The sequence below is a fragment of the Anopheles darlingi genome, chromosome 3, assembly GCF_943734745.1.
Source record: "Anopheles darlingi chromosome 3, idAnoDarlMG_H_01, whole genome shotgun sequence".
In the NCBI taxonomy this organism is placed as follows: Eukaryota; Metazoa; Arthropoda; class Insecta; order Diptera; family Culicidae; genus Anopheles; species Anopheles darlingi.
The window spans coordinates 34,910,939-34,938,314 of NC_064875.1; the positions used below are offsets into that span (position 1 = coordinate 34,910,939).

Consider the following 27,376-nt stretch of genomic DNA (forward strand, 5'->3'; position numbering starts at 1 on the left):
GTTTGCAAATAATTTCAAAAGCACATGGTTCTATAATTGTTTTGCAACAACATACAAAACATATGCAAAAATGGTAGTGCAAATGTATTGGTGCAAAATCAAACTGCATGTTTGAATTCAATTTTAGAACATAAAAGAAACACTTTCATAAAACAACAATAATAAATGCTTTGCTGGGGATTTACTGTCACGGTCTTTATTGTAACGGATATCCATCAATTGCCGCAACTATAAAACGCTTATCAATCGGGCATGAAAGGATGGTAATTTCCAAAAGCGCAAGAGAATTTTTGACATAGTTTTGGTTTTCTACACTACGCTGATTGCTTCTTGGCCGTAATAGTTGATTGAAATTTCACGTTCCGTCGGTGTCGTAGGTTGTCTTCAAAATACCGATCAGACTTGCACGGGAATGTGTATCGAGGGCCAAGGAAACATATTTCGGCTCTACTTTACATTACACATTACAACTGGTACAGGTCCTACTATGATTTCATCCTACTATGAATATCAAGTTTCAGGCAGTGTGTTGCAGATTGGAGAGTGGGCGCTTCTAGTTTTATGTCAAGTTTTTTACAAAACAGTACATCTGTTAAATTTCGAATGTTCAAAAATTGCACTGCGCGCAAATTCAAATACCATACTGGGTACAGCTGCTTAGAGATGTTTTTGACGTAATTTGTTTTCACACCATGAGACATAATGCAATCAAATAGTCCAGTTAAAATAAAAATGAAAAAAAAACCGATATAGACTTAAGTGTCGCAAAATGTGATCGTCTGTGCTATCAATCGTGGTCGGACATGATTTTTTCGTATAATCTCCAAAATTAGAGTATACGAAGCACATTACTCAAACAGCGCCGACAAGTCGGCGACTGTGAGGCAACACCATGGCCGATAGATCGCCGGCGATGGACCGTAAATGCGGCTATCGGTCAAGTATCCCATTGTTTACACGGCACCTATTTGACGTAATCGTGGGACAGTTTGCAGGTCGTGGTCACCATGGTATGGGGCTTGAATAGAGAGTATACAACCTCGCCCGTCGGCATGTAAAGGAACATCCCCTTTACTTTCATCTTTGGCTGTGAACTACTGTCGTGAACTTCACAAGAACCATATCCAATAAACACAGCCTCATTCCGCTCATCGGTTATCCTCTCGAGGATTGTCCACTATTTCTCGGGGGGTGAATAAGCTAAGAATTCAAGATTCCTCGTTCTGTACGTCAAGCATAAACACTGGACCGGGCTTGACTTAAATGGATTTGCTGAACCACAAACATTCTCCAAAGCCATTTTTTCCCAATGCCAAACCCGAACAACCATAGCCTAGTATCTTTTTGGGATAACGGTAGAATCTAATATTCCCATCACCTCGGGTCACATGATCGGATTTTTTTTGTGAGAGAATAACAAGATAATGCTTTTGTTTTCTAGCTTATTTGTAATATCGATGTGGTTTTTGGTATTTGATTATTTCTACTAAAGCAAGTTTTCAAATTTAATTTTTAATCACATAAGGTAAATATTATTTTGTCGAGCACGCATTTCAAAGACTCTCAAAACAAGGTTTTCTACGAAACAACAACAAGTCAAATGGGTATTTTTGGAAAATATTGGTCTTCAAGATTTTAGCAAAAGAAAATTCTAATTAATCTCGCATTTTATATATTTAACAAAACGACATACTCCTTAGACGTTTAATACGATGAACAACGAAAATAGTACTTTAAAATCATGTTTTTTTTCTTAAATACGTGTTACTCTTAAAATAATGATTTGCATAATCTCAGCATAAATTATCCCCAAGGCTCTTTCTGGGAGCCTCAAATTTATTTTTAGAATGTTCCTATTGTTTTGAAGAAGACGTTTGCCTAGCAAATCTCCTTTTCACTGAAGCAAGATGACACCTGCAGCATGTGGCACGTACGCTAAAGTTGGGTAGAGAGGGGAAATGGACAAACATTATAACAAGCTTAGATGATAATTTCATTGTGACGTTCCCTCTGAATAGGAGACCTTAACATCAACCGCGCGTGTGCTTAGAGTGAAACGATTGAGTCCAGCCGCAAAGACACAGAATGACGCATTGAAGACACTGTCAAGTGTTGAAGATACATTTTGTCCAAACGAAATGTATTGTGGCCGCTACATCATCCGTAAACGGCTGTCGAAAATGGCATCGGCAATGATCAGTGGGATGGTGTTTTGGGGTTGCGTTGACATAAATTACGTACGAATTAAGCATGTTGCATATACTAGCTTAACATCATTTGCATATTCGAAACGAAGGTTCATGTTACATCGCGACATTCAAACACCATTGACGAGAAGGTTCGAATGAAAGGGGCAAGGGCCATAAGCCAAACAGAAAATAGCAGTTTGTTGGTAACGTCTGTGGAGTCGAAACGAGGAATCATTCTGGATTGCTTGCGTTCGAGAAGAAACAAACGTTTGGATAAACAGCTTACTGGCATTCCGTTTCCCAATTTAATTGCCCGCTATTATGCTCTAATAGCTTTCATCAGAAACATAGCTAATTTATTGCAAGCTCTTCAGTCGGGAATTCACAACACTGTGCGAAATTATGCTCGGGCTTGTATTTATTTTATCCAAAATAAATGTCTACTAGTCCCTTTCGATAAACAGCTGGTACCCCAGCAGTGTTCAGAATAACACCCTGGTATGTCCGTGCCCGATAGTATTATAAAGAAATTTCTCACATTAAGGCTAATGCGTACGATGCCGGGCGACGAGGCGTTGAAAATAGACAGTGGCTGTGATGACCGCTTTTCCGAATTCTGCAAGGCCAGCCTCACCGCCACCTCCTGTTTGTTATGCCATGATGTATCGTTAATCATGGGCGCATAGACGCACAGACAAACCAAACAAGGGGCTTCCGATTGGATATAATAAGACGTATGCTAAATACGTACGCATTTCGACACATCAGAAGTTTGATGTGTCTGGTCGATCGCAATGAACAGTGTTGCGATTGCAGACGCGACTGTTAGATACAAATGGGCTAAGCTATATTTTCCTATAAATCATATTAACCAAACAAACATCTTGAAATAAGAGACGATATAGATTAAAAATTAATTTTTAGCTCCTTAGAGCCCGCTCTGAGTTTGTGATAATGTATAAGTTTACCGTCGTATCTTAAAGACATTTTGTTGGTCCCTTCACCAATTTTGCAACACACTTTTGTCCATATTTGAACCCCATTCCAATGTCAGTCTAGCTGTCCCAAATGTTCAATTTGATGCTCGCTTTGGGCATTCTGTCGCTACCACTTTGCCGAGTAGCTGTTCATTGTGTGACTAAATGGCAACGGTGGCACCGTAACCACACAGAAGCACGCTTCCTCTCTTGCTTTCTCGGTTTTGAAAAACCTTCACCGAACTGCCGTTTTCAAAAGAGATGTTCAACTAGATTCAATTTCGCCCTTCACTTCTTTTTCTCATCGTAGGTCGGCAATGCATTGGTCTGCATCGCAGTATACACCAACCATACAATGCGTACCGTTACCAACATCTTCATCGTCAATCTGGCTGTGGCCGATTTCTTCGTCATTCTCTTCTGTCTGCCGCCTACCGTCGTTTGGGATGTGACAGAAACGTGGTTTATGGGAAAGGCCATGTGCAAAGTAGTAATCTACTTTCAGGTGAGTGTTTGTACTGATAAGTTTAACGGACACTTTTTCAATCTTATGTAAATGATACAATTATCTTGTTAACAATTTGCTTTTGAACGCTTAACACATCCAATCTAATCCTATACATTCATCAACTACATTTTTCAGAAGTTTCCCTCTCTTACATTATTTGTCTGAAAACGATTGTTCAGACACAGCTTTGGGGTTGGTGTTAAGTACATGGTATTGAACTATTGAAATATTTGCTGCTTCAACTTACACATTTATGAGTTCATTAGAATTAACTGCCCAAGTCAGCCAAAAGTGATGGAGGCGCCTAGTCCTTTTTTTTTTGTCAGTGATACCAAGCTCAAAACTGATTGTCAATTCTTTGATTGTTTTTCTAACGAATGCAATCGAATGTTATACATAAACAGTTGTGAATGAATCATCATAAAACCGAAATCCCATATGCTACGCACGGTTTGTAATTATCATCAAAGTTTACTCAAAAAAATGAGTATGTTTTATGTGGATTATTAATTAATGAATATGTGAATATCCAGCTACTTCATCGGTTATGCAATTTTGAGCTCCCAGGCACGCCTCTATTATACTGAAGATTGGATAATTCATAGCATACGGAAAGTTAACACATTAATCCTTGCTATGTCATATACACGAGCCCTTTGACATTGACACTGTCAGCAAAGCGCGTTTGTACTGATATTAAATCGAAATCTGTGTTTCTTCTTCGTATTATACAGAGTTGCATTCGCATAGCTCACGTTTCATCTGTTGGTCCCTTTTTTCGTTGCTTTTATAAACGTTCTCCATTATCCTTCCATCGAAGATGGGTGAAAGTGTTCCCAATCTATGACACGTTTAGGGGTTTTTTTTTTGTATCCAAATGGCACTATCAGCATTGTTTTTTATTGATTTCAGACGATCACGGTCGTTTCGTTTGTTATTGCGTCTTTCATATTGTAAGTGGTCGATAGTATCGTTGAAAAATTCAGAGCACAAATCGTATGGCGTAGCTATTTTTCCCGGATTGTTTCCATTGCATTGCATTTCGTTATTATCAATCGTTCGATTGGGTTTGTAATGCGTTTTGAAACATGAAATGTAAAATGTGTGATATGTTTATATAAGAGTCGTTGCAGATGCCATCCCTAGATGTACAGTTTTTTCCAAATCGTTTTCCAAGAGAAACCAAAATTCACGGCCCCATCCATGAACGCTAAGCTTGAAATTTTATATTACTAATTCATTCGAAGCCAGACCGTCACTTTCACCATTTATCAATTTATAACGGTGTTTACCAATAAAATGCACTGCAAGGTAATTGCACTAACACGGCGGGAATGCATCCTTCCATCAGCATAGCGCATCGTCTGGCAGTGATGCCACTCCATCACAACACTCTCGGCCGAACCGTGCAGCATGGTCGCGGTACGATCGTTTAACCTTATCACTTGCGGCAACCGACATCGCCGCAACCGGGCATTTACAGCTGGTGTCACCGGCTCCTTTGGCTTGTGACGACCAGCTTCACGTTCACGCGTAACGAGCATCAACCATGGCCATCAAACGGAGCAAACCCAACGGCCGGAAGGGAAGTAAATTAAATTACGCGCCCCGTAAAATATGCTTCTTTAATGATGCGAACCATTATCACGCCTTTGCGCCGCGGTTCGGCTAGTCCGTTGCAGCGGCAGAAAACACATCCGATGTCTCCGTCGGGTATCCCGGATAGCACCCTACCAACCGCAGCGTGTGTCGTAAAAATATTAATATTATTAATAAATTATTGGAAAATTAATCGTGACATAGATGGCGCCATGCCAGGCCAGCCGTGCAGGCGACATATGACAGGCTCACATCACTGTCAGAGAATTGGTTTACAGAAAGAGAAAGGGGAAGAAATAGGCCGAAAAATGGATGATTCCATTAATCGCTTTTCCCTCGAACAAGCTCATCTGTCTGTTTGGTTGCTTCTTCTGTGTTACTGCCTCGGTTTGATACTTCCTTACCCTTGAGCATCTCTTATCTTGTACTGCGACATACTTTGATACGAAATATTTCAACCATCTTACCACAGACGCCCAACCTGTGGGGTGCATACTGGCTAAAAATAATAAATATTTATTAACCACGCTAGGATACTTTGCACGCGTATCCGCCCAGTGGTGATCCTGTGCCGAACCTCCTTTACCGTGGGCTACGTTTCGTCCCGCAACGGGTGTGTAGGCTGCAGCAGTCCACATTATTCAAGCCACGGGGAAGTAGGCAACCCATTGCCACCGGATGCGGATGCGAAAATGTTGTTGCTCTAGGTCAATATTTTTTTGCTCTCGTAAAATCGTTGACATTGTGTCATACAAATCTGCCAAGACCTTACGGCCCCGGACAGGAAGGAATGGTTACGGTATCCCCTAGATAGGCTCGGATGCCCTAGGCTTTGGCTTCTAGATAAACGACTAAATGATTAATGATCATTGATTCGCGTGGATGGATCCATTGTTAGTCGGGTGGCGAATCCGATGGGCAACGGTATCACCAGGGCTTCTATGTTACCCATGTTTACACTAGCTAGTGCTCCTCATCCGATTGTCATGTTGATGACTCGGAGGGCATATGCTTACATATACATACGGTTTGTCTAAGTAGAGTCGCTGACGCACCAGCGGGTGAGTTGTAAGGAAATGTTTCTATCAACATTCTAGCCGCTCGACCGGATTGTAACCTCTTTTTCTTTCCATGCATGCTATCGAATTCTTAGGATCGAGCTCCTACTCATACGGGCATCTCCAGCTCCAGTTCCCGGTATCTTTGATTAGAAAGAGTGATATCGTATTAAGATCCCCGATATACTACCCCATTTGGTGACGATTGTACATCGGGATTGCCGAAATATTCTCAATAACATAACTCGTTTGCGTTGTTAAACCATTAACCAACTGTGACTAACTGTTCGATTGGGAGCAGAAATTGTAGCTGCTATCAGGAAGTGAGTCAGGAACAAGTCAATTTATAATGCATACATATACAGATTTTACTTTTTGAGGGCTAGAAATTTTCCGGTCGAAAATTCGGCTCCATTTGCAGACTGTAGCTTAAATCTTAGATCGTTTTTCGACATAAATTATGATTGGCCAAACGCATACCATGGCATCGAATGCAGAATTAAGCAGTCTCATGAATATTTATAATAAATCACTTTTCCCTCCTTTGCATAGCCGAAGCACCTTGACTGCCAGGCAGAAGGTAACATCTGCGACCCAACGTTTTAAGGGAAGTTTGTTCGAGTTGTTTGTGTTGGTCATATTCAGAATCTTCCTGCCTTCACGGTCAATGCTAACAGATACGAGCGTTCAGCTCACCTTACACGTCTGTCGTAAAATCTAAACAAATCCTTTGTGGGTTCCCCGTAGGTGCAAATGGCGGTTGATTGATCCTGTGTGTCATCACTTTCATGTTAGGTTTCTGATAATGGATGACTCTGGAAATAGCGATGTTGGCATCGAGCACTAACAGAAGGTTTGAAATCCGTTTGACAAAAATAGAAATCAGATTTTACTCACGCTGATGCCTGATGGAGAGACATGCGAAAAACATCATTTGCATATTGTGGTTGGAACTTGACCAACTCAATCTCGTTAATATCATGATGGAAAATGTAGTAACATTTTTTAAAAAAGAATGGCCTAATACGCCACTGAATGTTCAAACCATTGCGTACACTTACCAACGAAATCGTTTATTTTTACTGTAAGCAAATAAATAACACATTTTCATTTTATTTCGTTGGAAGGGAATGCTAGAGAAGAGATATCGTATCCGCTAAAAACATCGAGGAAGCGGAAATGTGTAAGTGGATGGGAATTGGTGGAGATTGCGCTAGCACTCACGATTGATGGAACACAACCAACGAACGAAACATGCGTTTGCTAACAGAAATGAACTTTATTTTGATGCACCTTTGCACCGTTCTATATGCTATTAATCTCATTAAATTGATTCATTACTTAAAATTGTTTATCCAATCATGTTGTTTTCGATATTCGAATTTCCAATATATTGATGTAAATTTTGCCAAAATTTCTAAGTTTTTTGGCTTTAAATTTATGGCTTTCTGTACTACTTCAGTATTAAGTACTTCAGTTTGGGGCGTTTGATATTTTTCGTTCCGGTTTGTTTTAACAACAAATGATAATAGTTGGGGGAAGATATATCGTTCCATATCCTGGGCATGCTAAGTTTCGTTTGATGGCTTGTATTATATTATAAAAATATATGGGCAAAGAAATTTTAAGAACAAAATTAAAACATCCCACCCAAAGAAGGACTTTGCAATTAGTTTTTACATCGTTGAGTCTTGCATTCATTGATGTAAAGGAATATTTCCCTTAGCGCGAATGCTTTTCTCCTACAGCAAATATTAAACAAACACAGTGAACGTTTGTACTTTCGTGTATAAAACAAAAGTGATAATATTATGAAAACATGACGAAACTACATGCAAAATGCATTCGCGATTGGATATTTCCTCAATTTACGTTGCTTTCCTGCTACTACGATCCGCTGTCCCAAACGTCGCACGTGCTACGTTTGAGTTCGCCGATTGGATCGTGCACATCTCGCCCAATTGTAACCTTAGTACTGCTACTATTCCCTGAGCTCATAAATATTATGATAAGGTAAATGAAGTATTACCTAGTCACACACACGGTCATAGAGTAAAGCTATGCATGACGCTTCTAGCATATAAAGAAGGTTTCCCAGCGTTACGGTTACAGAGATTTGCACTGCCATCACTCCACGATGAAAAAGGTGATTCGGTGTAGTTGGAGAGTTGTCTGCCCCTAGAAGGTGGAAGATCAAAAATAAACCTCAACTCACCTAACGACAGAACTTTTCAACCGTTGCACATCGCTGACGGCTTGTACGAACGTGGTCCTCGGTGTCGAGAAAATGATATTTATTTCGTGGGCTCAGGCGATCGGAAAGGTATGTTGATTCTAGGTGAAGAAAGGATTTTTGGAAAGGAGCTGTTGCTGCTAGCGGGCGGCTTAACGTGGAGTAATGTAATGTGCAAAATCCTGTGCCAATATTTTCACCTCAGCTCACCTACGCAGGCCTGTAGGTCTACGCGCTTTGCGTTGTTTGTTTACCTTCATGCTTCAAGTTTCATCTCAACAATTGGTCTAACGGCCCTTCAGACTCAGAGGTTGGTGGTGATAGAGGTGTGAGTAAAAAAGGGGTTTCACGCTAGCGCGCATTTCGCTTTCCAGAAGTTCCTGCGGTCGCTGATGAAAGATTTGCGAGTAATGGTGTGAAGGAAAGCAATAGGTAAACAGTCAGAACATGGCAATGGCCCCGTGAAACGGGAGAAAAATCACGCCCCTATGTGTCTCGATTTTAAAAATGTGGTTGCCCGAGGTTTGACTATACCTTCAGTCCAAAGCCGCACCCGGTCTGTCTGATGACCAAGGAAGCGTGAGTTTTCGAGAACATCGTGCACTACCTTCGGTGCCGACCTTCAGACCACAAGCTCATTCCAACAGCAGCCAGTGTTCATGGAAGAGCATTTAACCACTTTCACGCTTCGAGACTCGGCTCAGCGAGATGCCGGAACACAGATCGTTGGATCGTCGATCGTGCGTGAAGATGTCGGTACGAAGACCATGCGATGAATCCAGTGGAATCCTGAGAATTGCACTTTTAGGTGAGAAGAGCAAGCAACTCGTTAGAATGTTGACCACTAGAGAATACAGAGTATATTATGAGTTTCCTGATTACTTTACTTTGTATACCTTTCCACTATGAACATCTACCTAATTCATTGGCCCCACTCTCACTGTACGATAGTTCGGAATAATATCGGAACGAAAACTATTTTCTTCGAGAAGTATGCTTTATGCTAAACATTGTTTTCAACTGATTTTAGACTTATTATTAGGCATTTTATTCAGGGTAATTTATTTTGGGTATGATACATTTCAGCTCACCCTAAGCGTCCGATGAGTTATTACTCTTAAAGACAGTAAAACAGTGAAATGAATCATTGAGTCTAGTTTAAGGTCTAACATGCGGTTTTTCGCTAAACTTCTCACTGATTTGGATCGACTCAAGACTTTGGATTTGTTGGATTAAATACAAATTCAATTGAAAATTAGTCGTAAGAATGTAGAAACTTTATATATTAGAGTCATTCGTATCTGATACCCTATCGTCTATTTGACCTAATTATTTTCCCAGATTATACCATTTCATTTGCTTTTGGTTAAACCTTTCTCCCCCGAAGAACTCCTATGTGGTAAAAACACAAATGTTGAATCAGCGAACAGTTGCTGATGGTTATCTGTAGCAACATGTGATACCAACGGCAACAGTCTGGTCCTTCCTGGTCACATGAGTTTTGAAGCTCTTTAAATTGATTGGTTGAACTAGAAAGCATTTTGCTCATATTTTTTCCTTTTGCCAAATTTTGGGGTTTTGATATTATACATGATATTCTGGATCGCATCTTTCTTAGGTAGCAGATCGCACTGCCTGCTGTTACGAACTCATAGACCGTTTTGATTTACTTTTTATGATGCTGCTCTACATTCAGCATTTGTTGAAATTCAATGACTAACTTGAATGTATACGTTGAGAACGTAGTTGAGTTAACTACAAGCATTTTTTAAGTTAATGTAAACCTTGCGCATCTACTAGAAGCATTGCCAGTCTGCAAGCAATATTTTGCATTTTGCCCGCCTTGACCAGTTCACATATCTTCCAAGGAATCTCAAATTAAGTTCTATGACTATCTTTGGCCCTTTCACCTTGGATATCATGGGGAGAAAAACGCTAAATCTTTGCTGACCGCAGCACGTCCCCTAATAAATTCGACAATTTGTGGCTTTCGTGAACGACACCACCGCTTTATTGAGCGGAATGAAACAGCTTTACGGGATTTGTCACTAGCATACCAATTATTCGATCCAAGGTACGCACAAAACATTGATGTTGATATTGCAACATCGAAAATGGGCTTTCGTTTCATTAAACTAGTTCAACGATACCGGGGCTTATTTAGGTTGTTGGTTTTTAGTACACGAGAAGCACGATAACGTACATTTCCCGGTAAAGTCTTTGAGCGGGATAATCTGAGCGTTAATGCCATTGTATATTCCACAATAGGTCATTCGAGCTGTAACCATTAACCCTGATAATAAGTACTACGAACTCTAGCAGGAAAGGAAATCTATTACTGTGTATGATTCAGCACAGGAAACAGAACTACGAACTACTTAAAAACTTTATTTGCCAGTTACTTTCAGCATGCACCCAAAACCAGAAGATGTAGTATCTTCATAATAGTACAAAGAGAAATGAATAAACACTATGGATGCCGATGATGCTGGGTTTACCGTACACCATTTTCTTTAGTCCACATCTCAATGGCTTAATGTGGCAGTACGTGTTAATATTCTTGCTGCACGAAACAAATTACAAATTCACTGACAATGATGAACTTTACTGACTTCAACATTTCCAAAAACTATCTCTGCCTACTAGTTTTACAAGCTCTTTTACTTAGGAAGATGCTCTCAAATCTTATCATCAATCGCCAGAAAACGAAAACAGAAAGAAGATGGACTGACTAATCTCACTCGCAGTCCTTAGGATGATGATGATGATGGTGATGGTGATGAAAATTGAAAATATATCCCCTCTCTCTACCCTAGGATCCCTTTTTCTTCCAACCTAGTCTGCATAGTCTCTACGGATGCTGTGAATCAGAACCAAGAAGTAGTAGTGGCATCCGTTCTTAGCAGCCAGAATCACTGTCCACATTTTTGGGTTTGATGAAACCATCGTTTATAAAGTATTTCAAATCTAGTTTTTTGTATCTAAATGGTGCTGTCTTTCTATCTAGTTTATTCAATATTTTATCCACGATTTCTATTATCTCACATCTGCTTTCTTTTATCTTTCACCCCGTTTTTTTAACTGTGTGTTCGTATGCAGCTAACGAAAAAAATAACTAGAATGTTTCGTAAAATATTTCACTATAACTCAAATTTTAACATCTTTTTAATTTTGCCAAATCATCAACACGTTAAACATTAATGTAATGTGAATATTTCACAGAAAACATATTTGTACTTAATGTGTTGAAGGAGAAAAAAATACAATACTATGGCTTCCGGTTCTTAAATATTCATTGGTTTCTTTGCATTGAATTTCATTGGACTGAGAACTTCTCATTTCTAAATTAAATCTTTTCCCTTTATTCATTCTGTTCTGTTGATTGAAAGAGGTGCTTCATCAAAAGAATATTGATTTTATATTACGACTTTACATCGCAATTGGTCAGTTGCTGAGCGTCGAAATCGTAGCTTTGCAATACGATTAGGACGAACTGTGAAAACCAACAGAAAATTATAGCTTCTAACACTGCTAGTCCCGCGTTTGATGTTCTCCAAAACATAACCGACAAGTAAAAGAATAAAAAGCCGAGGTTTACCCAACTGATTAGCTTTGCAATTGCGGTGTAACGATCCAAGAGTATCTCGATTTGCTTGAACGATGATTGATTTTGGCCACTTCTCCTCTCCGTTCGTTCAAATAATATTCAAACCTTCTTAATCCACAAATTCATAGCAGTTCACATCGAAAAAATCAAAGCAAGCATGCTATCCCCGTACATTAAACACACCGTTTTCTCATATTACTTCCGTACAAAGTATCGGCGTCGCTACTATGGATGCTAAATGCCAAAACATGCTTAAATGCAAGTATTTCCACCCAACAAGAATTTATCGCAAAAAAGCCGCAGAAGGCACGCGGCAGCACGTTAACTATCGTAGTAAACGTGACAACCATTTTCCCAACATTCCGTTGCAAACGATCCTGAAAACGGCAATTATAAAGTACGAAAATACTTTCAGGAGAGTTCCAAACGAGGAATGAAGATCGCTTTTATTGTAATTTGATGTGTTGAACAATAAGCAAAATAAACATTACTAAATCTCAGAAATATGATGGCAAATTAAAAGATAATCCGGAACGTAGAATACATTAAATAACTCTCAATCTCAATGGTCGAATCTATATCAAACAACGTATTGGTTTTATAAAATGGTGTCAATTGTAAGATTCTTAGATAACCATGGTGTTAAGCTGCTTCTACCAAATGGAAAAACTCTACCAATATTAAATGTGTTAAATCTGAATAGCCATTACAATAAATTATCTTGCTAATAATTTTATGATAACCTTCGAGCTGTACCGTAGTTATCAACGTTCGCAGCATCTACGATTTGCTATTAAGATCTCACTGCTAGTCATGCCGACATAGGCACACAACAGCACAGTACGTTAGTAATGGGAATCCAAGATAACTGTTTAGTGAGTGAAAGTCCCACACAGAATAAGAGGAACAGGACTTTCCTCAGGTTCATACATTAGTATTCCATCTAGTTTGAAAATCAATAAATGCTTTAGTTTCAATGGAAAAAGGTTCATAAGTACAAACAACAATGGAAGAAACACGGTATATAGTGAATATGAAAAATCCAACGTTTGAAACATTAATATCTAAATATTAAAACACATTCAAACTTTTTTTACACTACTTTATGTATTTTGAATGATACACTCTCAATTCTTTACTCTATAAACACATGTTAAGTATTTTAATGATAATGATGATGATGATGATGATGATGAATATTTGTTTCAATCTGAAATAGGAAACAGTGATTCTAAAAGCAATCTTTGATATTAAATTGATAGTTACTCTAACAGTCACACTTCCTATTTCCTGGTTTAGAAGAATTGCTTGGTCAAAAGACACTATTACAGGCAAAACAGGACTAGGTTTAAGGTAAAGTGGGGTTAAGATGATGAGACTTTCACTTACGAAGGCTATTTTAATTCTTGAGAGTCACAGAGAACAATTACGGAAAAGGCATTGACCAAAAATGTGCACGTACAAAGGCCAATAGTATCAGCAATATCAATCTGTGGATTATGCTGGCCTAATAAATCTTCAATTTTGACATTAACCGCGTGCTATTAATGGTTATTTATGTACATTTGTAATTAGGCCAGAACACACTTTCCTTGCCTATGCCCTGAATTGACCTTATGCAATCAAAAACATTCGTTTAAACGCGTTCTGAATTTTGTAGATTTTACTAAGTACAGCTCCAGAAAAATGTTCATGAAACATTACATTATTAGTCATCCGCTAAATCCGATATGAATGTTATTGATCAAAGCTATGATTTGAACTTTGTTCATGAAAGAAGAAAATCGAAGCGTCAGAACGAAAGCTAAAGGACCCAATAAAATTAGCAAACATTACAGTATCCCAGTTTCTCGCCCGAAGAAGCAAGCAATCCTGCAAACCACCCAGAGAAGAAAACTTGGGCCAGAGAAAAAAAATGAAATAAATTTCGAAATCGGTCCTGAACAAATGTAAAAAGAAACATTATCTAACCTCCTGCAGCTTGCTTTAACAAGAGAAAATTAGCTGTAACTAAACCATAATCGGAAATTGAGATGAATCGACATTCGATAATTGGAAAACAGTAGAAACACAGTTTTTTCGTGAATATTTTTATTAATATTCCCATAAATCGCAATCATGGTTTGACGTAGTTTTTCACCGTCATGGAAATAGATTAAATGCTGCTATTAGCTATTCAATTTAAGCCGAGCAAGATATTGAAATCAATTGACAGTTGATCAATTGATCAATCGAAAAGACCTTCTTTTTCGACATACCATCAGAAGACTTCGTCGTCAGAAGACGTCATCAATAGTCTCTTCGCTTTTTGTTGGAACTTTTATACTAGATTTTACTATCGTTACTAAGCTTATTGATCGTTTCATTTACTCTGACATGCGTTAGAAAGCCATTTGCAATGTGCATTTTCTACTGTATTTGGCATTGCTATATTTAGTCATAATCAACACCATTTTGTATGCTAATGAAAATGACAAGCTAAGTAAACGTACCAGAAAGAATAAACTAATGGAATAGTTAAAAGCTGAGATATAAACTGGATTTAATAGAAACGAAGGGATTAGCTTACTAGGGAATGCGCAATGACATTTATTCGGGTTACTATTCAAATGGAAAATTATTCAACAAATGTAATTCTTTAATGATTTTTATTTTATTTCAACAATTTCGGCTGTCAGAATATTCGGGTCAGCTGATTAAGGGCTTTAGTAAAAATGTATGCATACATTTTTCCATTCTTCATTTCATGTGCGGTCATCAAAATCAAACAACAAAGTGTCTTCTATCGGGACACTAATCCGGGATGGGGTCTTTGCTACATCACAGTTGATACATCCGCTACTATTTTCTTTACACTATCTCTGGGTTGCCCATTGGTCTTTCATTTCAGACCGTATCGGTGACAGTTTCGGTTTTAACGCTGACGTTCATCTCAATCGATCGCTGGTACGCGATATGCTTTCCCCTGCGCTACAAACCTAGACCGGAACGTGCCTGGCGCTCAATTGCTCTCATTTGGCTGATTGGCTTCCTGTCGGGTGAGTTTCCCATTTCATATTTTACACAACTGTCCATCCCCTACAAAGGATTTATAATAATAGTATTACCAGCAGCAGCTTTGTTACTAAGCAGCATTGCGCTTGAACAAGCAATTAGTCGAAGTGTTAATTGCTTATTTGTGGATAATTACCTATCCATTAGATTTTATCTAGATTTCTAACTACTGGATTACTGACAGTACATATAAATCTGAAATTTTGTGATGAAAAAACAAAACTTTTGCAAATGTTACTTAACTGTTGATTTACACAGCCATATTTACAATAAAATAGGCTGTTTATTGTATGTAAGAAAACAACATAATATGCTAGTTTTGTTATTTACGTCTATTATCGCAAGTTTTGTGGTTTTAAATGGTCGCTTCTTTGGTTATAGAACAATTTTTATCAATTTGAATTTATCATATATAAAGGGAAGATAGAAGCATACATTTAGTGTGTACTTTTGTTAGAATGTGTATACCTTAAATAAACCCCCCCCCCCCCCCCCCCCCCTCTAGTTCAAAAACTTGTTTCATTCATTTTGTTTTATATTAAGGTATACTGTAATGTGTGTAATATGTGTAATAAATTTTGTTGAAAAACTCTTAAAAAGATGTACTTTATAATAATATGAAACACATTAGATGGAGAGGAAAGTTCAAATGGTTCCGTGCATACATAGCGATGGATGCACTTAATCGTTTTCAATTTCGTAGCAATTACGTGTGAGCTACTTAACGCAAAAAGCCACGCATGAAACGTTCTCCGTTCTGGTTATTGTAGTTCCGCTTGTGTACTTTCCACTGCCTTGCTCATCTCTCGTTTATGGTATAACCTTTTACAGACTTGCCTGAGTTTCTGGTGTTAACAACACGCCGGAAGAAGTTGCGCTTCGACATCAAACTTTTTACGCAATGTGTTGCCACGTGGGACAACGAAACGGAGAAAACCTTCTACATCGTTAAATTTGTGCTTCTCTATACGTAAGTTCAACGAGGATCGCATTTTGGTATTCGACGTTTAACGACAGGATTTTCGGATTATTGGCTTCTCTAATTCAATTCACAGTATTTTATGTCTTATCTCTTTCATTGAAGAAAGCATAATCACGCATTTCTTTAAATACATTTATTTCTAAATGTTGTAAAACCTACCACATTGATAATCTGGAAATAATGAACGTAATTGTAAAATTTTGCAAATCAGTACTCCAAGCAATACATCCATTTCGATGATGATTCGTTTTAAATAAAAATTAATTTCACAGTTTTCAAGCATAAACATTATGTGATCTGACTAGATACAATATTTTTGCCCAAAAAATCTGTTATTGCCTTTTGTGCCTGATTTTTTGTATGATTCTTCCTAAAAACATCCTTTACTTTCCGAGACTAACTACACTTTTATATGACGTATAATTTTAACAGAAATCTAAAATTTTGCTTATGTCAGGTTATGTTAAATATTAGAAAAGCTAGTTCTTTAAAGACTCGGACATTAAGAATCCCAAATTTACAGTTGGTTTCCGATTCGGTTTGTGCAAATTCATAAAAGCTGTTCCAAAAATTTCTTTTGCCGTATTTTATCTACAACGTAACGTAAACTCCCCAGATGTGCAGAAATTGTGCATCTCCGCTTGAAATTATCTTGTAACTGTAATGGAAATCGAATGTTTTCATTTAAAAAAGTTGAGATGAGAATAGAGCGTGATATTATTGAAATTATGAGACCGAACAAGTATTCGAATCTAGATGATGTATCGTTGATATTTGGAAATATGTTTTTTCGCATCGCATATTGTGTACCAGCAATTTTGAGCCACCTCAAGAGCTCAATATCGGATTCTGTGTACCCAGACTTCAGTGCCTTTAAATTCACAACCAGACCTTTAGCACCAGGATCTTGGGCACCTATTGTTTGTTGACCTTAACGTTTCAATATTGCATTGTGCCAATCTCTTGACAGTCAATATTTGTCACTCACACTTCTTGGGATTCCTTTCCATTCATTCCATCAATGATATAAAACAGACAAGAACAAAAGGCAACGAAATCATGTTAGATACTTTTCAGGCCGTGGAGAGAGTGAATCGATTGCCATAATAATCAAACAACCCTTTCACTCAACGTCTTGTTACCGGCTCTAAGAAAAAAAAAATTCTTCTTTTGGCAAATAGTTAATTGTAAAGCAATCATAGTAAACGTCTCTGTAATTCTTGATAAAATGATAACTCAATAAACGTCCAATAAATGAAGTGGTTATTTATAGATAAAGGTCGACTCCATAATGCAAAGTGGCAAATAACTGTTAAAAAATGTAAAGAATAACATATCAAATCAAATATTGACTTCAGCAAATTATACACCTCACCCTCCAACCTCCCTCCTCTTTTTGCTCCTCCTGCCAAACCAGATTATCGATGTAGGGTGGTTTTATCGCGCCATGTTCAACGCCCCAAACCCAATATAATGGGCCCTATTCCAAGCGTCTGTCTCTATTGACAGACTGGGCTCGTCCAGTCCAGTCTGTCGTAAACCGTCCAGTCTTTGTTGGTTAAAATCGGTATTCCAACAGTCTCATGAACACTTGAATGAACAAGTGTTCATTTGGCTATCAAAATCCGTCAAAATCCCAGCTTTGTATGTAAACAATCGGGCGCAGCTTGAGTTTCCTTACCGTTAACGTGTTTTTATTTTTCACAAAAATAAATTTCAAACGCTAATTATGCCCGTGCCCGCGTTTCCCGCGGCTTAATTAATCAATTTCTGAGAATAGGTCATCGATCCGCCAACGTGAAAAACAAAAACGTAACAGTCACTTCAAATCGCAGTCTCATATGACAGACTCGCTGTCTGGTACCTTTTGGTAACAGACAGCGAGTCTGTCAACATAGACTGGAATCGGTGTCTCATGAGACGCTTGGAATACCGATACCAGACTGACGGTTGTCTCACAAGACAGACAGACGCTTGGAATAGGGCCCAATAAACGAAATTCCTTACGGCGCATAGAAACCAAATACCGAATTTGATTTTTTTAGCAGTATATGCAGCCGAACAGATGATATTCTGTAGGTTATTCCGCATCCCGTGGTAGCAAGGTTATTCTTAAAACATTCTTGCAAACAGGGTACTGACTATAATTGTCAATAAAAGGTTTAAGTGCAAAAAAATGCTTACAAAATAACGATCCGATGCTTACAAAATAACGATCCGTGTATGGAATGCGAGAAAGATTGCATGAGGTAATGAACTGTAGCGTTCCTGAAGAATTTTTATCATGCTTGAAGTTCAGATTTGCGTTTGCTTGTTGTCCTTAAGAGTGTGTGCTATTTGAAAGGATGCATTGCGTTTTGTATATGTAACTGTATATACTAGCAGTATTCTGTATATAGCACAGCATTCTGGATCACAAACTTGTCAGTTTTCTATGAAAAATAACGGTTAATTTATTGTCAACTGCGGCAAATGATGCTCAATCTGTTTTTCCTTGTCGGCCACTTTTCTGGCGGGAGCACAATTTTTTGTGACTTTATAGCCACGGAATAAAAATATTTTGTTTGATTTTACAGAAACGCATAAAATTAGCGCAATGCTTGAACAAAACGCTTCACTGAAATGGTCACTAATAGACCAGAAAATTAGGGGAAGTTCCAAACATTTGGCTAAAATTCCGACAGTGTCGACGTTAGCGAAAAATGATTCTTTTCACCAATCGAAGCGTTAGGAGTGTAGGGATGTATGTGATTGATGAAATCAATCAAACGTCAGTCCTCCATGCATTTTTAGGCATGGATAAAAAGAAAGCGATGACATGAAAACGCATCCAGGAAAAGTTAGTTTACCAACAACAGCTATAAGCGACTATAAGTTCGCTGAAACCACACGGTTCGTCTGTAAAATATATGTAAAAAGCGACTATAAGTAGTACAATGAAAATTATAATGCTATATAACAATATTATGCTACTACATAAAAAGACTACTTACGCAGAGTAATGCGTCTTAGCATTTCATATACGCACAATATAACAAAAACATTCTAAAACAGTTTTCGTTTTCCTTTAAAGAAAGCCTTAAAAAGGCAGAACTCAAAAATACTGTAAACATAACAACAATATATCCAATATTTGGAATGATATATAAACAATTCGATGTATAATACGATGATTACGCCAATAGGGACAAAATCATTGACACATTTAGTAATTCTTCCTGTTCAGGGTTCGAATATACTATGGCTCGAATTCTCAGGGTAAAATTCATATGGGTAACCACGACAGCTATTGCTAATCACTTCCAATCCGAGTTACTTGCTGTTGAAATTTACTTTCAACCTCACGCAGGGGTATAGTTGTATGGTTCGTTTGAAGCCCAATCATAGGGTCTAGTGATTATTCTGTTTCATTGGCCAAGGCAAAACGAGAGTTTTCGGCTTTTTTATCATTAATCTTGTCTTGTTTGCTTACAGTCTACCGCTTTTGTTCATGACCATTGCATACTTCCAAATAGTACGCGTTCTGTGGCGCTCGGACACAATCCCGGGCCATCGGGAATCACGCAATCAACCGTGTGGAAGTGAGTATTCACACTGTATCCATTCGTTTTGCCTCCCTAAAGTTCCTTTAGTGTCACGTTTGTATTAGGACCAGTTGCTCAATGAAACCATCTCCCCAAAGGGATATCCAGAGCTGAAAGGGAAGCATCGCCTAGCATCCTTCGCTGACAGTTTCAATATCGAAGTTCATGTGACCAACCCCCCAACCAACACACATTTTTTGCCGTCACTTGGAAGAGAAATATTAACAAAACTCTTTTGCTTACCAATTTATTAGACCGTCGCAATCTGCTTCAATCGCCGTGTTTCGTGCTTTATGCCTTGCATTGCCTTTGAGTTTTGGTGACAACTATTTTTCTCACACTCACTCTTTCACCACTTTTCCACATGTTTCTACGTCGATTCACCCCTTCCCTGCACCGTTAGCAGTGCACAGCACTAGAACAACATTGAATTGCGTCGGAAACACGAGCACCATGGGGCAGCTACGAGCCCGCCGGAAAGCGGCCAAAATGTTGGTTGCCGTTGTGATCATGTTCGCCGGTTGCTACTTTCCAGTTCACATGCTTAATGTTGCAAGGTAAACAGTACGCTTAAAAGCAGCATATCATTACCGAAAACATGTTTCTGATACCTTGTTTTATTTTTGCTTCCATTGAACTTAATGCATTTTATTGATTTCAAACGCATTGTTGTTATAGAAGTATATGTCTAAGATAAAATAATAAAATAATTTCTAACATTTTATAGCTCGTTTTTTTATTATCGGCGTGGTTTTGTCCTCTCTAAATGGACTGTATATCTTAAACATCAACTACTTTTGCTAGTATATAATATATTGTCATCATTTGCATAAATCGACAATAAAACATTAATAACATGAGTTAAACAGAAGAACATAAAGTACATATAAAAAACAAACCACTTTTACTCTCTTTGAGCTACAATATAATTCTTATTTTTATTTGTTTTCCAAAATTTTAAAACAATTACTATTTATGATCATTTCAGGTACACAGTTGACATAGGTCAAAGTGATATTGTAGCCGTATTATCATTGTTTTCTCACTGGCTATGCTATGCCAACAGTGCTGTTAATCCTGTGATATACAATTTCATGAGCGGTAAGCAATTGTAATTACACAAATGTATTTGATAGTTTATTTGAAGAGTTTAAAGGGGGCAAATTTCATTCTGGGAAAAAAGCGTTTTGCGTTCCTCTAAATCGATCAGCATTTTTTCATAAATATCGTATTAAACTGAAACATTCCAAGAATATTAGATCGTAATTTGAGGAAAAGATTCCAGGAAAATACTGCCTGACTTTAACTCCGTTCAGGAGCAGCTGCAAAAAATCGTTTTTGGTGGTATCTATCATCGTGGCTCTGTGCTGGAGCCTCTACGACATGAGAGTTGGTGTTCTTTCGTTAAATAATTATTTGTTCCATGTCGGCCCGGTGATTTTTTTAAAAAAATTTTACATGTTGTAGTGTTCTGAAGATGTTTCTTTTTCCTTTTTTAATTTGAATAGGATTTTTATGATTTTGCTTAATCGAAATTTCTAAGATTATTTTACAAAACCCCTTAAAATAAAAAAAAAACTCGACAGGGCTAACTCATAAATGAATTGAAGATTAGGTGTTCAAAATTTCTGCTAGATGGATACTTTTGGAGCTACGATAAATATAGGATTTGTTCCAAACTTACGAAATACGCTGAGTCTGATGTTTGATACGTTTCGATTAATTGAAAATCAAACAAACCGTTTTTAAAAGTGGAAAATATAAAAAAACAAAAACAAAAAATGTAACACTTTAGTCCCTCTGCAATGTATGGATAAAACCTGTACTAGAGTGCAAAAAGAAAAGGCTATTCATATAGCATAGCGTTTGATTATCCATAGCTCAGCTGCCAACGAAGTGAGCGTTGTAATGGCTCAAAATCAATTACTTTGCATATAATAGGACTTTGTTTACGGCATGTTTACAATCCATCGTTGCTTGTTAATCGATAAAAACTTGTTAATCGAATTGTAAAAACTTAAAAAAATCACATTAATTCAAAGTTCGTTCAAAGTTCAAAGTTCTAATGATCAATAAATGGAAAATGAGTAAGAATGAATTATTTAACATAATACATAATGTTTGTTTTAGGAAAGTTTCGACGGGAATTTAAAAATGCGCTGGAAAAGTGCCGCTGCCTGAAAAGCGCCCATGTATACGGTGGCCGTGTAGGTGGTTATGACGATCGTTCCCTCTGCCACACAGCTACACGACTGAACGTAAGCCCCAGCACTCGAAGCAATTATCATCTGGCCAGTGTAAGAGAAGCGAGATTTAAGGTTAAATAACATTCTTTCTTTAATTGGTGGTATTTGATGTCTGCTTTTGCTTATGCCATTCACAATGACACAGTGTCATGTGCTCGGTGCTCGCTTGCACGTCCGTACTTTTAATGTAACATTGTTTTTTTTTTTTTAAATTACTTGTTTATCCCTTGGCTCTCTATATCTCTTTCTGTCTCAACTTATCTTGTTCCTGCATTTATCTTCGCAACACTAAACATAGCAACAAACGCAACAGACATCATTCAACGGTAGCAGGCACCAGCACGGCCGCAGCAGCATCACCCATCATAATAGCTTACAACCACAAATATCACCCGTTTCTATGGAGGAGCGAATGGGGCTCACGAAAAGTCTGGATGATGAAGCCCTTCAGCGTACAACACGTTCAAACGTATCGGCAGGATCGGGACTCAAACATGTGACTCTGGAGACTGGCAACAGCAAGATAACAACGAACGGAAGTCAATCGCACGCACTTCATCATTCTGCGTCGCAGAACTCATCTGGCGCACAGATACATTCCGACGGAAGTGTAAAATGCAAGATTAACGGTGCTGTAGACCTCGAAGCTGTAAGCGGTTCCCCAACGATGCTTATGATTGTGAACAAATCGAATAGCTGCAAAATAAACGGCACTTGACAGGCAAAGCTGCATGTCTCCTGGCGTAAACCCCGACCGGACAAGAAACCATGGACACATTTACATTGAACAAATGAATGGATCTAAAGGCTTGCATAGCAAAACTAAACCTACAGATCATGGCTAACCCCGGAAGCATGTTAGATAGAAAAAAAATGTAACGATCGTTGCAACAAAAATGAACAAATCCTTGTAAAAGCAAGAAAACCTTATATAGTGTATCCTGCAAAGTGGTTGCAGAGTATTAATAATTAAAATGGAGGAAAAAAAAGATAATCTAAGACACAATTATCAAACAACTACCATAAGTATCAATTATGATGCGGAAAATAAAAAAATGGTTCCTTTGTAGAGCTATAGTACTTCTGAGATAAGTGCAAATTTAGCATTGATTAGATCCCATAGTTGATTTCATACAAATCGTTCGATCGTCATTTGCCGTCCAGAACCTACGAAAAACAGTCTATGTTACATTTGGCCCAATTATTTGCTCAGTTTCGTTATTTGTTTCAGGAGTTGCAATTATACATGACAAACCCAAGCAACCACAGGTAGCCTTCAGTTCTCATGAGGAGAACAATAAATCCCCCTTAAGGCTCCAACAGTTCTGCTGCTGACAACAATCAGAACACGAAATCCCCCTGAAGGCTCAAACAGTTCTCCTATGAGAACACGAAATCCCCTCGAAGGCTCAAACAGTTCTCCTATGAGAACACGAAATCCCCCTGAAGGCTCAAACAGTTCTCCTATGAGAACACGAAATCCCCTCGAAGGCTCAAACAGTTCTCCTATGAGAACACGAAATCCCCCTGAAGGCTCAAACAGTTCTCCTATGAGAACACGAAATCCTCTGTCCAACACCAAATCGTGTGAAATTTAATTTTTTTATTATTAGTTCAAGTGGCGTCGAGATTTGAGCCGGGTTAAGCCGTGCTGTCAGATCGCGCACACTTGAAATAAGCTCTCTTTCCTCTTGATCGTCGACGCGACCGGACGTGCTTATCGTGTGAGCAACATCTGCGCTTTTTTTGGTGATCATTTTGGGAAAAACCCTCGCGTGCATCGACAAACCACCGCAAAACTTTGTCCGACCGTCTCTTCTATTAGTGCGGACCCGAACCAGGCTCTGAAGTGGATCCGAACCAGACCGTGTGTGGCCTCATATAACGTAAAAAAATCCAATATGGCGACCTTTCAAGTTCTAAGACACCACCTCTCTATTTGATACGGCATTGACGTTCGCAAGTGCGTAATAACAGGAATGATCATGGTAAGCATTGCGAAAATCGCTGTAAAAAGTGGAAGATTCTTAACATTTTCAGCTTTTCCGTACGCTATCACCCTCTTCATCGTTTCTGTTGACGCCGCAAGTGCTACCAATTATCACCATCATCATCAGATGCAGATAGGCAACAACAGCAGCATCCGGTACATCATGTACCGCCGGTGCAAGTACCTCGAAAATTGTCCTTCTTTCTCTGCGTTGGTCCTTCTGCTAGCACGCGTGCTAGACAAGGGGCTAGTTGAGGCACGTTCACTAATTTTAGAAACCGAAATGAGTTCTTCAAGTAGAAGGTAACTAACCATTTAGCCATGGTGTCCCATTCTTAGACATAATCTCCTTTCCAGATGGATCGTTGCTATGCTTTTGCTCGTTTGCCTACAATCACCACTAACAACTGCCTCGCTTTTGGAATATATTTGGCCTGCGCAGGGGGACACGGGTAAGCAATTGGTAGCAGGATTAGGTAGGTAAGCTGCTTTCAATAATGTCCCTTTCCAGGCGATCAATCGACGGCGATCGATACTTTTCCGGGAGTACCGTATGAGCTGAGGAAGAGTTCATACGGGAAGCATCGAAATGGATCGGAATGACGCTGTCCAAACTGGATCTCTGTCATCATCGGATCGTGTTGAAGCTGAAGAAATCCTGCCACGAACTGAACGGAGAGCAAATGGGGAAGTTGGCGGTGATGCTGCTCAACTGTCAGTCCGATTCCGAGGGCCGGCCTCTGTTTCCATGCACGGATGAGATGTCGTTGCGCCAGTGCAGGGAACGGATGGATTCTGATACGTGGAACGCCTATCATCTGATCACGAACCGTGCCAAAGCAGTATGTGCGAGCGTACGGCATGAACAGTTTCGTGGATTAACGGAGCTCACGGTGAATAAGTTGATGAGCACGGCCCACGAGCTGCTGCGGATGATGGGTGAGCTAGCGGACAGTCAACAGAAGCTGCAGAGCGTTACTCGGGAAGCTATCGACGAGATGGTGGGCAACAACGAGTGCATTATGCACCAGCAAGTTGACATCATGAAACTGTCCGAGGTGCATCGGGCAAAGGTCGAGTCCAATTTCTGCGAACTGGTGCGCGAGAAAAGTTTAATCCGAGCCGGGCAGCAGGAGGTGGCCGTATTGTTGACAGATTTGCGCGCTCGGATCGATGGTAGCATGAGGCAGCTAGAGCAACAGCCCAAGCGCAGCAAGGTAAACCACGATTCCCTGTTGACCGATCTAGAGCGTTTGCAGGCAAACGCAGCCGCCATCGCGACCAAGATTGATGAAACCGGGATTCATTTTGTCGAGCATCACCGTGTGGCAGAGCAGCAATACCGCTACACGTTGGAGCAGTTGTAGCGTATCAACGCAACCGTTGCTAATGTGCTACAATCTTTGGGCAGTGTACGAGACGATTTCAACCGGCAGCTAGCATGGTTTGCGGAGAAGATTAGTGGCGGTGAGAATGCACTCCAGAAGGCGTACATCATCTTACTGCACTTTAGCTTTCTGCTTGTCGGAATGATCTGTCTAGCCTTCGTTAGGGCAGATAAACTGTTGCGTATTGCACTAATCGTGGCCGTTCCTTGCAATATGATTGGAGGACTGTTGGATTTGTTTCAACCGGATATTTCGCGGCTGTTCATTGCGCTGGGTTGTATAGCCTTCATAGTTCATAATAAATCCTAGTTTTTTAAAATTAAAATTTGGTGTTATACATATATTTGTAGAAAATAAATATATATATCATATATATGTATGTATATGTATATGTACACAATATATACCGTCAAATAAATATATATATATGTACACAATATATACCGTGCCAGCGCACCCTGCGGACAAAATGTGAACTATTTTGGGGGATTCAGCGTTCTCCTCAGACGTTCTGATGGGCATTCTGAATCCCCCAATTTTGTATGGAGAAATTGCTGCAAATTTTGGGGGATTCAGAATGCTGATGAGAACAGCCTAGAGTTCTGATCAGAATTCTGAATCCCCCAAAATTTGTTCTCCTTGGTTCCTTGGGAACTAGCAAAACTAGAGGTTTTTCTTCACGGCAACGAACCAAAAATAAGATGACACTTACACGACTATATGTTTGTATTATAAAACCGCGACAAACTCACCAGAATCGATCGAGAACTACACTTCACGGAGTGAGTACATCACATCCAAATCGATTATGTTGATGTTGTTCGATGACCAAGGTGAAACATGTAACGAAAATCTACGGCGTTAACATAGTTGGAGTCGTCATTTTCGTTAGGGATTCTCCACTAGCTTCTTTTATTCCTTTTCCCGAACTTCATTTATCTTTGAAAACCAAATATGTTTTATTAAAAAAAACTATTTAACAATTACGAACTCATATAAAACAAAATATCTATGAATATTGTCAACTTCTTACCTTATTGTAAATAGTACCTGCTCCTGAACCAACCCAATGGTACAATAAATATACGATTTATTGACATTTATTGACCATTTTTCTCAAAGACATCATAAAACGAGAAAAGGTAAGATTTGAACAACGCTATTAAAAACTGCACAAAATGAATAGAGGTTGTGCGCAAATAAATTATTCCAATTCGACTTATATCAGAATGTATAATTTATGTTAATTTAGTGATTGAGGGTATGTTTTATAAAGAAAAAATCAGATTCCCGTCAATACATCGACATGTGCTTTATTGTGTAGCTATACTTGTTAGTACGGAGTAGCTTTCGTACACATATTCATGTTGAATCGTGCATATGATATTTCTTCATTCCAAAATAATGTTTTGTTATTTGCCAAGGATATCGTATAGTCCATACAATTCGCAGACAGAGTCCCCTGTCCTCTGTAGGGATTAAGGAGAAAATAATCCATTATTTTTGAATGAAGTTCAATGCTTTATTTCAATTATTTCCTGTGAACCGATTTGCTCGATCTCATTATCCATCTCTCATGAAAAGTTTGTTTCTAATTGGCGATAAACTCAAATAACCTTCTTTTGATTGCAGTTTGTTACCATCAAGATAATTTCGTAAAAGAAATGATAAACGTTTTGTGCATGAGTTGAACTATATTTTTGAATATAACGGAATATTCCAACAAGGCTCTTGGAGCTCCCGACAAGCCATTACAGACACGTGTTGCTTTGCGTTGACTTGATGGAGCAAAACGTTGCGTCTGTTGATTAATCCTGGTCACTTCCGGTCAGGAGAGTAGGGATCTTAACTACTACACTAAATTTAATTTTATGGGTCTTGAATCCTCTGTACTGTAGAGCCTTCATCCCACCATATGAGCCGGTGTAACCAAAGCGTGTTAAATGATCTTTTTGCACAAC

General features: G+C 38.8%; 1 protein-coding gene and 1 pseudogene across 6 annotated transcripts in view; both read left to right on the forward strand.

Moving 5' to 3' along the window:
• Positions 1-23,286, forward strand: part of LOC125956937 (neuropeptide SIFamide receptor-like) — a 45,490-nt gene extending 22,204 nt beyond the window's left edge. For 3 of the 6 annotated variants that reach the window (XM_049689230.1, XM_049689229.1, XM_049689231.1), the window contains exons 3-10: positions 3,477-3,671; positions 15,062-15,209; positions 16,057-16,195; positions 19,682-19,788; positions 20,195-20,348; positions 20,780-20,892; positions 21,922-22,109; positions 22,336-23,286. In XM_049689230.1, the coding sequence (XP_049545187.1) occupies positions 3,477-3,671; positions 15,062-15,209; positions 16,057-16,195; positions 19,682-19,788; positions 20,195-20,348; positions 20,780-20,892; positions 21,922-22,109; positions 22,336-22,755 (1,464 nt within the window). In that variant the 3' untranslated portion in view covers positions 22,756-23,286. Of the gene's footprint in view, positions 1-3,476; positions 3,672-15,061; positions 15,210-16,056; positions 16,196-19,681; positions 19,789-20,194; positions 20,349-20,779; positions 20,893-21,921; positions 22,225-22,335 lie in introns of all 6 variants that reach the window. The other 3 variants (XR_007469212.1, XM_049689233.1, XM_049689232.1) reach the window with 3 other exon arrangements.
• A 736-nt stretch (positions 23,287-24,022) lies between these two features.
• Positions 24,023-25,740, forward strand: LOC125955478 (protein brambleberry-like; annotated as a pseudogene).
• The last annotated feature ends 1,636 nt before the right edge of the window (positions 25,741-27,376 follow it).